The sequence below is a fragment of the Aquarana catesbeiana genome, linkage group LG03 (assembly GCF_042186555.1).
Source record: "Aquarana catesbeiana isolate 2022-GZ linkage group LG03, ASM4218655v1, whole genome shotgun sequence".
Taxonomy (NCBI): Eukaryota; Metazoa; Chordata; class Amphibia; order Anura; family Ranidae; genus Aquarana; species Aquarana catesbeiana.
In genome coordinates this window covers 56,065,958-56,079,546 of record NC_133326.1, presented here as the reverse complement: position 1 = coordinate 56,079,546, position 13,589 = coordinate 56,065,958, and the positions used below count along the sequence as shown (strand labels likewise).

Sequence of the window (13,589 nt, the reverse complement as noted above, 5' to 3'; positions counted from 1 at the left end):
TCACAACATACTGTATGCTCTTCCGCTCACTCCTCGGACAGGTTTATTGGGTTTACTATTTCCCCAACTATCTAAACATAAACGCAAATAATAATTATTACACATTTTGACAGCCTCCCATTTATTAATTGCTGAGAAGTTTGTATTACCTTCTAAATTAGACCTTTTTACTTGGATCAATGATGTCTAAACCATGAAAAATCTCATGGTTAGACTCTATACCCATTTTCCAGAAGATGTCGGAACCATTTGTGACTTCAAATTTCCTTGCTTGGGAGATTTGATGAGGCTGCTTAGTTTAGTGGAAATTGTTGTTGGGTGGCTACCCTTGGGAGGAGAATTCCCTCCCCGTTTCTTCCCTTCCTCTTTTTCTTCTTTCAGTCCTCTTCCTCTCTTAGGCTGGGTTCACACTGGTAAGACACGACAGTCGTACTATTTTGGATCCGACCTTGACCTGCGACTTGAACAGGGATCCGACTTTGATTCAGACAATACCAGTCACTGTCTGGTATGAATCTTTAGGGGGATACTTCATGCAAAATGGTAAAAAAAAGAAACGGCATGAGTTCCCCTCCAAGAGCATACCAAGCCCTTCAATCTGATGTGGATTTTAAGGGGAACCCCCACGCCGAAAAAACGGCATGGTGGTCCCCCCAAAAACCATACCAGACCCTTATCCGAGCACACAGCCTGGCAGGTCAGGAAAGGAGTGGGGACGAGTGGGCGCCCCCCCCCCCGGACCATACCAGGCTGCATGCCCTCAACATGGGAAGGGTGGGTGCTTTGGGGCGGGGGGGGGGCTCTGCTCATGTTGATGAGGATCTTGAAGGGGAACTCTGCCTCAACATGGGGGGGTTGATGAGGACAAGGGCCTCTTCCCGACAACCCTGGCCATTGGTTGTCGGGGTCTGCGGGCGGGGGGCTTTTTGGAATCTATGAGTATGGGGTACATTGTACCCTTACCCATTCACCTACAAAAAAGTGTAAAAAATAAAACACATTGCACATGTTCATGTTTTTAAAGTAATTTATTAGGCAGCTCCGTCTTCTTTTCCGATCTCTTCTCCCGTCTCCGGCTCTCCTGTGTCCTCCACTCACGTCTTCTGCCTCTGTTGGTTCTTCTCCCCCCTCTGTTCTTTTCCGCTCTCTCTCCAGTTCTTCTCCCTCTGTCCGCTGTCTTCTGCCGGGTCTCCTCCGTTATCTTCTCGCTCTTTTGCTCGGTCTTCTCCGCTGTCTTTTCCCTCTGTTCTTCTTCCGATGTTGACTCGATGCTCTCTCCTGCTCTAATGCCGGGTGCGCGGTGTGCCACTACTTATATTGGCATGGGGCAGGGTCACCGGAGGCATGCCTCTTATGACGTCAATGCCCATTATGCCCCGGGCGCTGATGTCATAAGGGGCGGTGACCCACCCCATGCCAATATAAGTAGTGGCACACCGCACACCTGGCATTAGAGTGGGAGAGAGCGTCGATTCAACATCGGTAGAAGAACAGAGGGAGAAAACAGCGGAGAAGACCGGGCAAAAGAGCGAGAAGACAGCGGACAGAGGGAGAAGAACCGGGGAGAGAGCGGAAAAGAACCAACCCAGGCAGAAGACGTCAACGGAGGACACAGAAGAGATTGAAAGAGACAACGGAGCTGCCTAATAAATTACTTTAAAAACATGTGTAATGTGTTTTTTTTTTACACTTTTTTTAGGTGAATGGGTAGGAGTACAATGTACCCCATACTCGCTCACATAGGGAGGGGGGCCTGGGAGCTGGGGGCCCCTTGTTAAAGGGGGCTTCCAGATTCCGATAAGCCCCCTGCCCGCAGACCCCAACAACCAATGGCCAGGGTTGTCGGGAAGAGGCCCTTCTCCTCACCAACCCCCCCCCCATGTTGAGGCAGAGTTCCCCTTCAAGATCATCAGAACACAAGTCAGATCAGTCAAGATAGATATCCGACTTTGATCCAACTTCAGTGATATTCAATGGGCTGATGTAGGATCAAAGTCGGACCAAAGTAGTGCAGGGAGTATTTTCAAAGTCAGACCGATTTATGTCGGACCAGTTAAGACGGCTCCCATAGGGAAACATTGATTTTCACACGTCATGCAACATGAACTCCCAATGTCGGAGCGTTTGTCGTACCAGTATGAAACCGGCCTTAGGGCTTATTCACATGGGTGGTCATTTAGAGAAGGGCATGCATCTGTTTAAGGCTTTGGTTTGCTTTCGCAAAAATTAAACTCCGTGTCACATTCGGCGGGCGGTACCGCCAATGAACTCTACCTGTCTAATGGTTGGACCTTTCTAAGGTTAAAACAAGCCGCGAAGAAGCAACATATTGCCTCCTTACTGCCCGTCAAAAGCCCTGTGCTGTCACATGTGAGAACAAGCCTTTACTGGTTTCTTTTCTTATACTGTTTGGGGGGTTTAATCCTCCAGTTTCTATATTCCGCCCCTGCCCTAGGTGTTATAACTATTGTTCAGAGCTTGCTGTCCTGATGCTCATACAATTGATTGTTGTTTCCTAGTGAGCTCTGAACTGTTCTCATTTGATGAACATTGCTATGTCAACATTCTTGTGTGTTTATATCATGTGTGCACTATGTATTTTTCCTGCTTGATCTTTCTTAAATATAAAAAAATACAGTGTTTATAGAAGTATGATCTTAAAAATGTTCAGTTCTCTACCTGGCATTATATAAGTGGATATCAAACTACAGTCATTAAACAGGCCTATAAGGCCACTGAATGCTGGTGTTTCGAGAGCTGTGACTGATGCTCCTTTTAGTCAGCAGTGGCTCTCCTCTCCTATCTCGATTGGCCTACCGCTCTGATTGGCTGGTGGCCCGGTTGCTAGGCAGCATTCAGCTTAGACCACTTTGCCTCCTCTACTTCTCATTGGTGGCTCTGCTGTGGTGCTGTATTTGAATGCCACAAGCCCAGAGCTTTAAGCTTATGATAACATTTTAATTCCTAACTTCCCACCAATTGTGCCTCATGTGTCTCTACCTATTATGGATTCCCTTGTTGCTGACCTTGGCCTTGAACTTGGATTACTCTTTTGGCTTGCCAGTGCCACCATCCTTGACCTCTGATTGCTTACTGGATTTTGCTTGCCTGCTGCCTGCCATGAATTTGGAACCATTGTTTGGATTGTGTATCCAGCTGCAGCCTTTCCAGACCACCACCAGCCTCTGGATTTTGACACGGATGCTGCTCACACAACCACAACCCTCATCTGACTTACCCAGACTACAGGTACCCTTTCCTGTCCTCTTTGCTCAATCCTGGTGCTATCTGGCCAGGCACTGTAGAGTTGTGTACTGAAACCTGGGGGCAACCAAGTACCAGAAAGCCTGCTTGAGTAACGGGGGGCTGCTGAGGGTAGAAGAAACATTCACCAGCTATAGTTCCAGACCTAGGCATCAGGCTGAGCATAAGCTGCTGGATAACAGTCTATTAATTTTTAGGACACAGTAAAAGACATGGGGGTACTAAGAAATAGTTTACAGGTCATAAGAAGAAAATATGGTGATATATTTCTGTATAATTGGGCTATTATCATAACCTATCACTTACTTCCAGTTGTATGTTCATCAGTCCCAGTACAGTCTGATGAGCTGGAGCTTTGTTCACCATCCTTTTCTTTCTTTATCACTATAACAGCTTGTCTAGGTAGACGTGCCTCACGTAAAATCCCCAGTGCTTCATTATGAGTGACACCTTTCAGTGACTTTCCATTGATGGACAAAACTTTGTCTCCTTTTTGAATAGTTCCTTCTTGAGAGGTGAGACCACTGGGGAACACTCTGTGGACCTGCAGAATTAAAAGCAAGCATCTATTAGGACAACTTCACACAAATCAATAATGCACATAATTTGTGGGATAGAAATAAACACAAATGCACCAACAGGGTGCAGGAAGGTGTACTATTTATAAATGATGTCTACTTATAAAAATGTTGCTGTTCAAGTGCCGCAAGCATTCGCAAAGCGGACACGAATAATTGCCGCAATGGGGTTTATTTACTAAAACTGGTGAGTGCAAAATCTGGTGCAGCTCTGCACTGAAACCAATCAGCTTCCAGGTTTCATTGCCAAAGCTTAATTGAACAAGCTGTAGTTGGAAGCGGATAGGGTACCATGCACAGCTGCACCAGATTCTGAGTGTTCTAGTTTTAGTAAATATACCCCAATGTGTCTAATACACTGAGCAAAATTATAAACGCAACACTTTTGTGTTTGCCCCTATTTATCATGAGCTGAACAATGTACACAAAAGGCCTATTTCTCTCAAATATTGTTCACAAACCTGTCTAAATATGTGTAAGTGAGAACTTCTCCTTTGCTGAGATAATCCATCCACCTCACAGGTGTGGCATATCAAGATGCTGATTAGACAGCATGATTATTGCACAGGTGTGCCTTAGACTGGCCACAATAAAAGGCCACTCTAAAATGTGCAGTTTTATCACACAGCACAATGCCACAGATGTCGCAAGTTTTCAGGGACCGTGCAATTGTCATGCTGACTGCAGGAATGTCCACCAGAGCTGTTGCCCTTGAATTGAATGTTCATTTCTCTACCATAAGATGTCTCCAAAGGCGTTTCAGAGAATTTGGGAGTACATTCAACTGGCCTCACAACCGCAGACCACGTGTAACCACACCAGCCCAGGACCTCCACATCCAGCATCTTCACCTCTAAGATCATCTGAGACCAGCCACCCAGACAGCTGCTGCAACAATCCGTTTGCATAACCAAAGAATTTCTGCACAAACTGTCAGAAACCGTCTCAGGGAAGCTCATCTGCATGCTCGTCATCCTCATCGGGGTCTTGACCTGACTGCAGTTCGTCGTCATAACCGACTTGAGTGGGCAAATGCTCACATTCGATGGCGTCTGGCACGTTGGAGAGGTGTTCTCTTCACGGATGAATCCTGGTTTTTACTGTACAGGGCAGATGGCAGACAGCATGTATGGCGCCACGTGGGTGAGCGGTTTGCTAATGTCAACGTTGTGGATCGAGTGGCCCATGGTGGCGGTGGGGTTATGGTATGGGCAGGCATATGCTATGGACAATGAACACAGGTGCATTTTATTGATGGCATTTTGAATGCACAGAGATACCATGACGAGACCCTGAGGCCCATTGTTGTGCCATTCATCCACGACCATCACCTCATGTTGCAGCATGATAATGCACGGCCCCATGTTGCAAGGCTCTGTACACAATTCCTGGAAGCTGAAAACATCCCAGTCCGCACTGAGGCATGGGGGCATCGGCGGTAAAGCATTTTAGCGGCGCTTTACCGTGGTTTTATAGGCGCTTTTTGGCTGCTAGCGGGGCGCTTTTAACCCTGCTAGCGGCCGAATAAAGGGTTAATAGTGCCTGCATAGCGCCTTTGCCATGATGCTTTACAGGTGCTTCAGCGGCGCTGTCCATTGATTTCAATCTCAATGGGCAGGAGTGCTTTAGGAGCGCTTCTAAAGTGCCTCAAAGCTTCTTGCAGGACTTTTTTTTTACGTCCCGCAAGTGCACCAATCCAGTGTGAAAGCCCGAGAGTGACAGGAGAGGCGCTTTGCAGGCACTATTTTTAGCGCTATAGCGCCTGTAAAGCGCCTCAGTGTGAAAGTAGCCTTAAACTGATACAATAAAGTAACTTGATGTTTGTAAAATATGATGTCTTAGATTGATCCCTAGACACACCATAATACAAATTTCAACTTGTGCTTCTGACGTTCGAACCACCGATGGGTTTTTTACTTTACCTCCAACGAGTACATCACCTCTTGAAGTCCCTTCTGAGGACCTAATACCAGGACCCCTAAGGCATCGAGAGGGACTAGTGTATCATGCATGAAGACAAGGGTATTCTCTACTTGTGCCCACGAAAGGTTGTTCAACCCTGGCTGGGTTACCGCAACCTCATTGCATACCTCCCAACTTTTTGAGGTGGAAACGAGGGACATCTATTAGCAAAAACATGTAGACATCGGACACACCCCCTGCCCCCTAAAGGAGAGTTATCCAAAAAAACAATTAGTTAAACCTACAAGTGCCTTTTTTTGTTAACCACTACTGTTTCTTTGTACTGGCTTTTGACATTTACAAATGCAGCAATTTAGAAATTATTAGAAAGGTTTAGCACTGGGAAGCACTTTTTGAAATATAAAAAGTGTATTTTATATACAACTATATAGAGCAGACCAAAATGAGGGACAAATGAGGAGGAAAGAGGGACAGAGGGCTTTTGTTCAAAATCAGGGATAGTCCCTCGAAATCAGGGACCGTTGGAAGCTGTCATTTCAATGTCATTGAATGTAATTTACCATGTTAATTTTTCATATCTAAACCAGCATGTAGGTGGGCTCAGATTCACTGCCTGCAGGGGAAGAGAACTCACACAGAGACTAGTTGGTATGGTAGAGTGTATTATTATTATTATACAGGATTTATATAGCGCCAACAGTTTACATAGCGCTTTACAACTTGAGGGTAGACAGTACAAATACAATACACTTTAATACAGTAGGAATCAGAGGGCCCTGCTCCTTAGAGCTTACAATCTAAGAGGGAAGGTCAAGAGATACAAGAGGTAATAACTGTGGGTGATGTGCTGATTGAGAAGATACATGTACAGTTGTTAGGTGGGGGCCAGATAGGTCTCTCTGAAGAGATGAATTTTCAGGGATCGTCTGAAAGTGGATAAAGTAGGAGAAAATCGGACGGATTGGGGTAGAGCATTCCAGAGGATGGGAGAGGCTCTGGAGAAGTCCTGAAGGCGAGCATGGGATGAGGTGACAAGGGAGTTTGAGAGCAGGAGGTCTTGGGTGGAGCGAAGAGAACGATTAGGTTGGTATTTTGAGACTAGGTTAGAGATTTAGCTGGGGGCCAGGTTGTGGATGGCTTTGTAAGTTATAGTTAGTATCTTGAATTTAATTCGGTGACTGAGTGGCAGCCAATGGAGGGCTTGGCAGAGGGGTATAGCAGACACTGAGCAGTTTGTGAGGTAGATGAGCCTGGCAGCAGCGTTCATGATGGACTGAAGTGGGGATAGCCTATTTAGAGGTAAGCCAATGAGGAGGGAGTTGCAGTAGTCGAGGCGGGAGATGACCAGGGAGTGGATTAGAAGCTTTGTGGTGACATTGGTTAGGAAGGGGCGTATCTTGGAGATGTTGCGGAGATTGAGGCGGCAAATTTTGGATAGTGATAGAATGTGGGTTCGAAAGGTTCAGAGTCCAGGATTACACCTAGGACCTTGGTGTGGGGAGATGGGTTGATAGTTGAGCCGTTGATATTGACAGGGAAATCAGGGGAAGTGGCACCTGAGGGAGGAAATATCATGAGCTCGGTTTTGGATAGGTTGAGTTTGAGGATGTGATGTGAATTCAGGCTCATATGTCTGCTAGTAAGTTGGTAATGTGTGAGGAGACAGATGGAGAGAGCTGGGGGGTGGAGAGATAGATATGGGTGTCATCAGCGTAGAGATGATATTTAAAGCCGTGGGAGGCATTCAACTGACCCAGGGAGGTGGTGTAGATTGAGAAATGGAGAGGTCCAAGAACAGAACCTTGGGGGACCCCAACGGAGAAAGGAAGAGGAGAGGAGGAAGTAGAGTTGTAAGTGACACTGAAGGAGCGGCGGGATAGGTAGGATGAGAACCAGCGAAGAGTACAGTCATGGAGGCCAACGGAGTGGAGTTTATTGAGGAGGAGGGGGTGGTCCACTGTGTCAAAGGCAGCAGAGAGATCCAGAAGAAGTACAGAATAGTGTCCACTGGTTTTAGCCATTAGTAGGTCATTTGAGAGTTTAAGGAGAGCAGTTTCCGTGGAGTGTTGAGGGCGAAATCCGGACTGAAGGGGATCAAGAAGTTTATTCATGGTCAGATGGTCACTTAGTCGGTTGTAGTTAACATTATAGTATTGAGAAGAACAACAAACTCTGTGGACAAGGCCACACAGAACCAAAACTCTTACAACAAACCAGGTAAGGGATATATGTACACACTGTAGACACCTGGCAGCATCCAACAGAGGAGGTGGCAGGAAGGCAGACTGGTAACAGGGCCCCTGGTGAGGAAAGCTAGTGGAGAGATACAGCAGTAGTCCCTACTCTGTCTCTCCTTCACAAAAACCTGTCTCACGTTAATCAACCTGTGCCTAACCAGCTGGTCTCTGTCCCTGACCTACCCAAAATGCATGCCAACCCGAGTGCCCCCTTGACCTCCATCATCTCTGCACGATGGCCTCTAAACAACGCCACCCTTGCAGGGAGGCCAAACTATACTTGCCCACAAAACCGCTTGGAGTTTGTAGGCAGGGCCATTAGAACATGGGAAAAACGTTTCACTCCCAGGTACCACTAACAAGCCCTAATTTCACGTTAATGTGAGTCCTCGCTCCCAAAGGGATCCAAATAGCGTCCATTCACCAGCACATGTACATTACCACACCCTACACGTCAACCCGCAGCCTTCCCGGCTGAGCCAGGTACTAGTTCCAGAGATGGGCCATTAGTAGCAAGAAGAGGTGAGTCCAATAGATTTGTAAAGCTTCATTTTCACAACTTCAAGGTAGACAACTTCAGGGTATACAGCTTCCCACCAATTATGATAGCAGTCATCTGCATTTTCCCAGATCAGGCTACCTATGCCCATTTCCTAAAATCCTGCTATCCAGTACCCCAAGACCTCTGAGGTATTCCCCAGCTGGGGAATACCAAGCACTGTAAGCACAACATCTTTGTAGAATAGGCCCCACCATGTCCCAAATTTCAGCTCCAGGGTCCCACTTCTGTTTTCTTAAAGAGGAGTTCCACCCAGGGGCTCCATTAAAAAAAAAAAAAATTAAAAGTCAGCAGCTACAAATACTGCAGCTGCTGACTTTTAATTGGACACTCACCTGTCCCTGGGTCCAGCGATGCGGGGGATCGAAGCCCCACTCGTCGGCGCCAGCATTTCAACTGTGGGCGCCGGGCTGTGGCTTCACAGCCTGGCACCCACTGCGCATGCGCGAGCGGCGCCGTGCGCCGTGATTGGCTGCTCAATCACCTGGGACCTGTAATGGGTCCCAGATGATTGACAGGAGGGAGGGAGCAGAGCCGAGCCCTTCCTGTGCCTGGGGGGAAGTGATGTCACCAGCCCAGGCAAAGGAATAGGCAGACTACGAGGGACCACCTAGCAACAGGCATTTAGAGGTAAGTAAAAAAAAAAAAAAAATTCAAATGTTTTTTTGTTTTTTTTTACAATTTTTCAGGTATTTTGTTTTTTTTTTGGGTGGAACCCCACTTTAAGTCCTTGCCTGAACTTCTCCTACTCTCTAGGTAACTCTCTATTTCTCTACAGGAAGAGTGCCACCTAGTGGCCAAACAGGAAATTGTACTTTTTTTTATACATATGACACTATAAGGCTCTCCCACCTCTCCTCTTATTTTTCCAGTGGACACCCCAAGTTGTTCTTTGTGCCCCCACTTTGCACTCCTGGCCCCACCCTGCAGACCACCGAAGACCACCACCACACGAAAATTGTTCTGAATAAAATGTGCTTGTTTAAAAATTATAGAACTGTATAGACTTTATTGATTAACCTACTTACAGTGATTGCCTTGTTTTCCAGATCAAGTCCTCCAGCAAGGCTAAAGCCTAAGCCAGCATTCTCTTCCTTGTGCAGGACCACCACATGAATGTCATCAAATTCCTGGATTGGAGACATAGACAAAGCTGCTTTCACTAACAGACAGCCATGGATAAAGTTACAGAACAAAGCTAAATTAAAAACAGGAGCAAAGAAAACTGGACTGTTACCTGCAGCAACAAACCAAGACTCACATTCCCTATCCTTCATTGCGAATATATACAAGAGTTCCTTTTCTGTCGACAAAGTAGTGTCTTGTACCGTGTTAGCCTTGATCACTGCAGAATGTTTGGATCTTAACCACTTAAGGACCAGCCTTGTTTTGGATTTTAGGTGTTTACATGTTTAAAACAGGTTTTTCTGCTAGAAAATTACTTAGAACCCCCAAACATTATATATGTTTTTTCTTCTAACACCCTAGAGAATACAATGGCGGTCATTGCAATACTTTTTTTTGCACCGTATTTGCGCAGCGGTCTTATAAGCGCACTTTTTTTGGAAAAAATGCACTTTTTTGAATAAAAAAATAAAACAACAGTAAAGTTATCCCAATTTTTTTTTATATTGTGAAATATAATGTTACGCCAAGTAAATTGATACCCAACATGTCATGCTTGAAAATTGCGCCCGCTCGTGGAATGGCGTCAAACTTTTACCCTCAAAAATCTCCATAGGCGACGTTTAAAAAATTCTACAGGTTGCATATTTTGCGCTACAGAGGAGGTCTAGGGCTAGAATTATTGCTCTCGCTCTACCGGTCGCTGTGATACCTCACATGTGTGGTTTGACCACCGTTTTCATATGCTTCTGCGCGCGAGCTCGTCGGGACAGGGGGGTTTTAAAAATTTTTTTTTTTATTTTTATTATTTATTTTAAAATATTTTATTTATTTTTACACTGTTTAAAAAAAAAAAAAAATGTGTCACTTTTATTCCTATTACAAGGAATGTAAACATCCCTTGTAATAGAAAAAAGCATGGCAGGACCTCTTAAATATGAGATCTGGGGTCAAAAAGACCTCAGATCTCATATTTACACTAAAATGCAATAAAAAAAAAAAAAAAAAAAGTCATTTAGAAAAATGACATTTGAAAAAATATGCCTTTAAGAGGCGTGGACGGAAGTGACGTTTTGACGTCGCTTCCGCCCAGCAGTATCATGGAGACGAGTGAGCGCCATCTTAGCCTCACTCGTCTCCAGACACACCACACAGAAGGACGCGATCGCCTCCGCCACTACCGACGGCTCCGGTAAGCGGCGGAGGGCACCGGATCGCGGCGGGAGGGGGGGGCCCTCTCCCGCCACCGATAAAAGTGATCTCGCGGCGAATCTGCCGCAGGGACCACTTTTATCTGAAAGCCGGCCGCCGCACGAAAATGGGGATACCGGGGTTATGGCAGCTAGCTGCTGCCATAACAACGATATCCCCGTTCAAACTTAGGACGTATATAGTCGTGCGGCGGTCGGGAAGTGGTTTTAAGTGATATACTCACTAACTAGCCTTTGGGACCCATTAGGTCCCTTCTTCAGGCTTTATATACTTTTGTATAAAGCCCGAAGAAGGGACCTAATCTGACTATATTTTGCTTTCTTGTTTTCTTTTGCTCTCCCCTGCTTATCAACATACTAATACATTTTTTAAATAAAACTTTTTTTACATTACATAACTTTTTTTCAGACCCAAAGATGTCATCTTTGGGTCTCTGTGCTTCTCTATGCAATGCAGTCAGACCACAGCTGGTTAGAGGGGTCAGCACAGCGGTGTACATAGTTTCCTGAAAACATCCCCACACCCTGCCTAAATACTCTTCTCAAGAGCTCTCAGCTTCAGGGTCTGGCTCTTGGGAGGAGTTATGCAAATATTAAAATGCTTTGGATGGTGGATGCCAGTTTGGAGTAATGGGCATTCCTAGACAGGCTGCATTTGCATGCAGACTTCCCTAGATAACATCAACAGGTTGAGCCTCCATGATCGAAAGAACTGAAATACAATTGATTAAAGGGGCAGGGCAGTGGACAGCAGGGAACAGGAGGGCATACAACCAACCAAGTACCCACTATGCAAATTAGCCACAGGGGAATATATTTGACAGAAAAACAGTGCTGCCATTGCTGACCTCCTTCTGAAAAAGCTAATTGCCTGTCTTTCTCTGGCTTCATCATCTACACCTATATTACTGCACTGGAAGAGCATATACCAAAGACTATTTAAAAAAAAAAATCTGCATAGCAGTTTGCCCAGTGAATATGTCAATGAGGCAAAACATGAATGTTATTAGGATATTTCCTGTGTTGTTGGAATGTTTTTCATTGATTTAAAATGGAAAATACCATAGTTGTGCCCAAATGCAGTATTATCCACTACTAGATTTGGCCACTAGATGGAGCTAAGTATCATGGAAATTTCCTATGATGCTTTCCTAGAATACTTAAAGTAGAACTAAAGGCAATTGATTCATTTTGCATAGAGTAAGGGAGGGTTATAACCTCTGCCAGTTTTTTCTTTTTTTTTGCCATCTGTGTCCCATTTGGGAGATTTACCTTCACTTCAGTTCCACAGCCAAAACAAGAAGTGAAAGGAAATCCCTCCAAAGTGAGGGAATCGCAGGGTGTCACCAGAACTAGTGTCCCTATTGGAAGATTACCCCTCTATCACTGTACTGGTGTCATACCCAAAATTTGGGTGTACTTTTACTTTCACATATGATGGTTCAAATAGAGAGGATGAATCTCACTAACAGGAGCACAGAGAGCATTACAAATTGACAAGAGTTCTAATCCCTCTTCACTCTATTCAAAACTAAAATAAAAAACTTTTGCCTTTAGTTTTACTTTAATTACATGGAAAATGCTGCATTTGGGCACTAGATGGCACTAAGTATATTAGGAATTCCCTATGGCACTTAGCATCATCAAGTGGCCAAATGCAGTATTTTTCATTTAAAATCAATGAAAAACTTTGAAACAGCATGGGAAAAATCCTAATAACATTTGTTTTTTGCTCCATTCACTTGAAACATATGTCCATGCACTTTTTACTGGGTGAATGCCTATGCATTTACTTTTTTTTATATATAAATCAGAGTAAAGTTATAAATCCTAATCTGCACACTTGTCCCTGGTCAAGGACTCTTAAATCAGTATGAAATCCAGATAGCTTGCATTTTTAGAAGGTAAGGTCATCAATAGTTGTCTACATATTTCCTTCTGCAAAGATTTCTTTAAAGCTCACAGTGCTTGTTTAGTGTAAATAAGGAAGAAAAATGGGTACAAAAAAGGACATTTTTCCTTATGTCAACAAATGGTGAGGATCTCTAGAGATTATGTGAGTGTAACAGTCACTTCTAATATCCTGTGTGATCAGTACTTCCCATACATACTGTAATAAGCACCCTGCAATTATTTATGTGTGGCTTTTTATCAACTGCAACTTGTTTGGCAGTTTTTTTTATTCTTCATTTTTGCACTTGACATGACCATGTGCTTTACACTGATCATGAACACTGCAGGTGCTCCATAGACAATGGACATATGTTGAGCTTATCTGTCAGCTGATGCTACTTCAGGGCCAATTCACATCAGCAGCCTCATAAATGAGGCATTGCACTGTTTCCTTTTTTCTTTTAAATTTTTGTGATATTTCATTCATCCTATTTCACTGCAGCGGGTTGAGATTTGGTAGACTGTGTCCCAAAACACTGTGCTGGAGAAAAGTTCAGCACAATGGTATTATCTAAATACATAGAACTCAAGACAAAATGCCTTGTCTATAGGATAGCTCAGGAGCACCATCAAACAACATGGATTCATCCAACCATGAGGGTCTCGCTGAACATGCATGATTGGCCAGACCCTGATGGTTGGATGAATCCATGTTGTTTGATGGTGTCCCTGATCAATCCCAGTCTGGACACATTTTTTATACATGTGAGTGTGCTATGTTAATAAATGTTATCATTGA

The 13,589-nt window shown here is 44.5% G+C and overlaps 1 protein-coding gene across 1 annotated transcript in view; it reads right to left on the bottom strand.

Annotated features, from left to right (window-relative positions):
* Positions 1–13,589, bottom strand: part of IL16 (interleukin 16) — a 226,459-nt gene that overhangs the window by 17,472 nt on the left and 195,398 nt on the right. Inside the window, exons 17-18 of the mRNA XM_073618563.1 lie at positions 9,590–9,691; positions 3,571–3,808 (exon numbers count right to left, since the gene is read on the bottom strand). Of these exons, the coding sequence (XP_073474664.1) occupies positions 3,571–3,808; positions 9,590–9,691 (340 nt within the window). The remainder of the gene's footprint in view (positions 1–3,570; positions 3,809–9,589; positions 9,692–13,589) is intronic.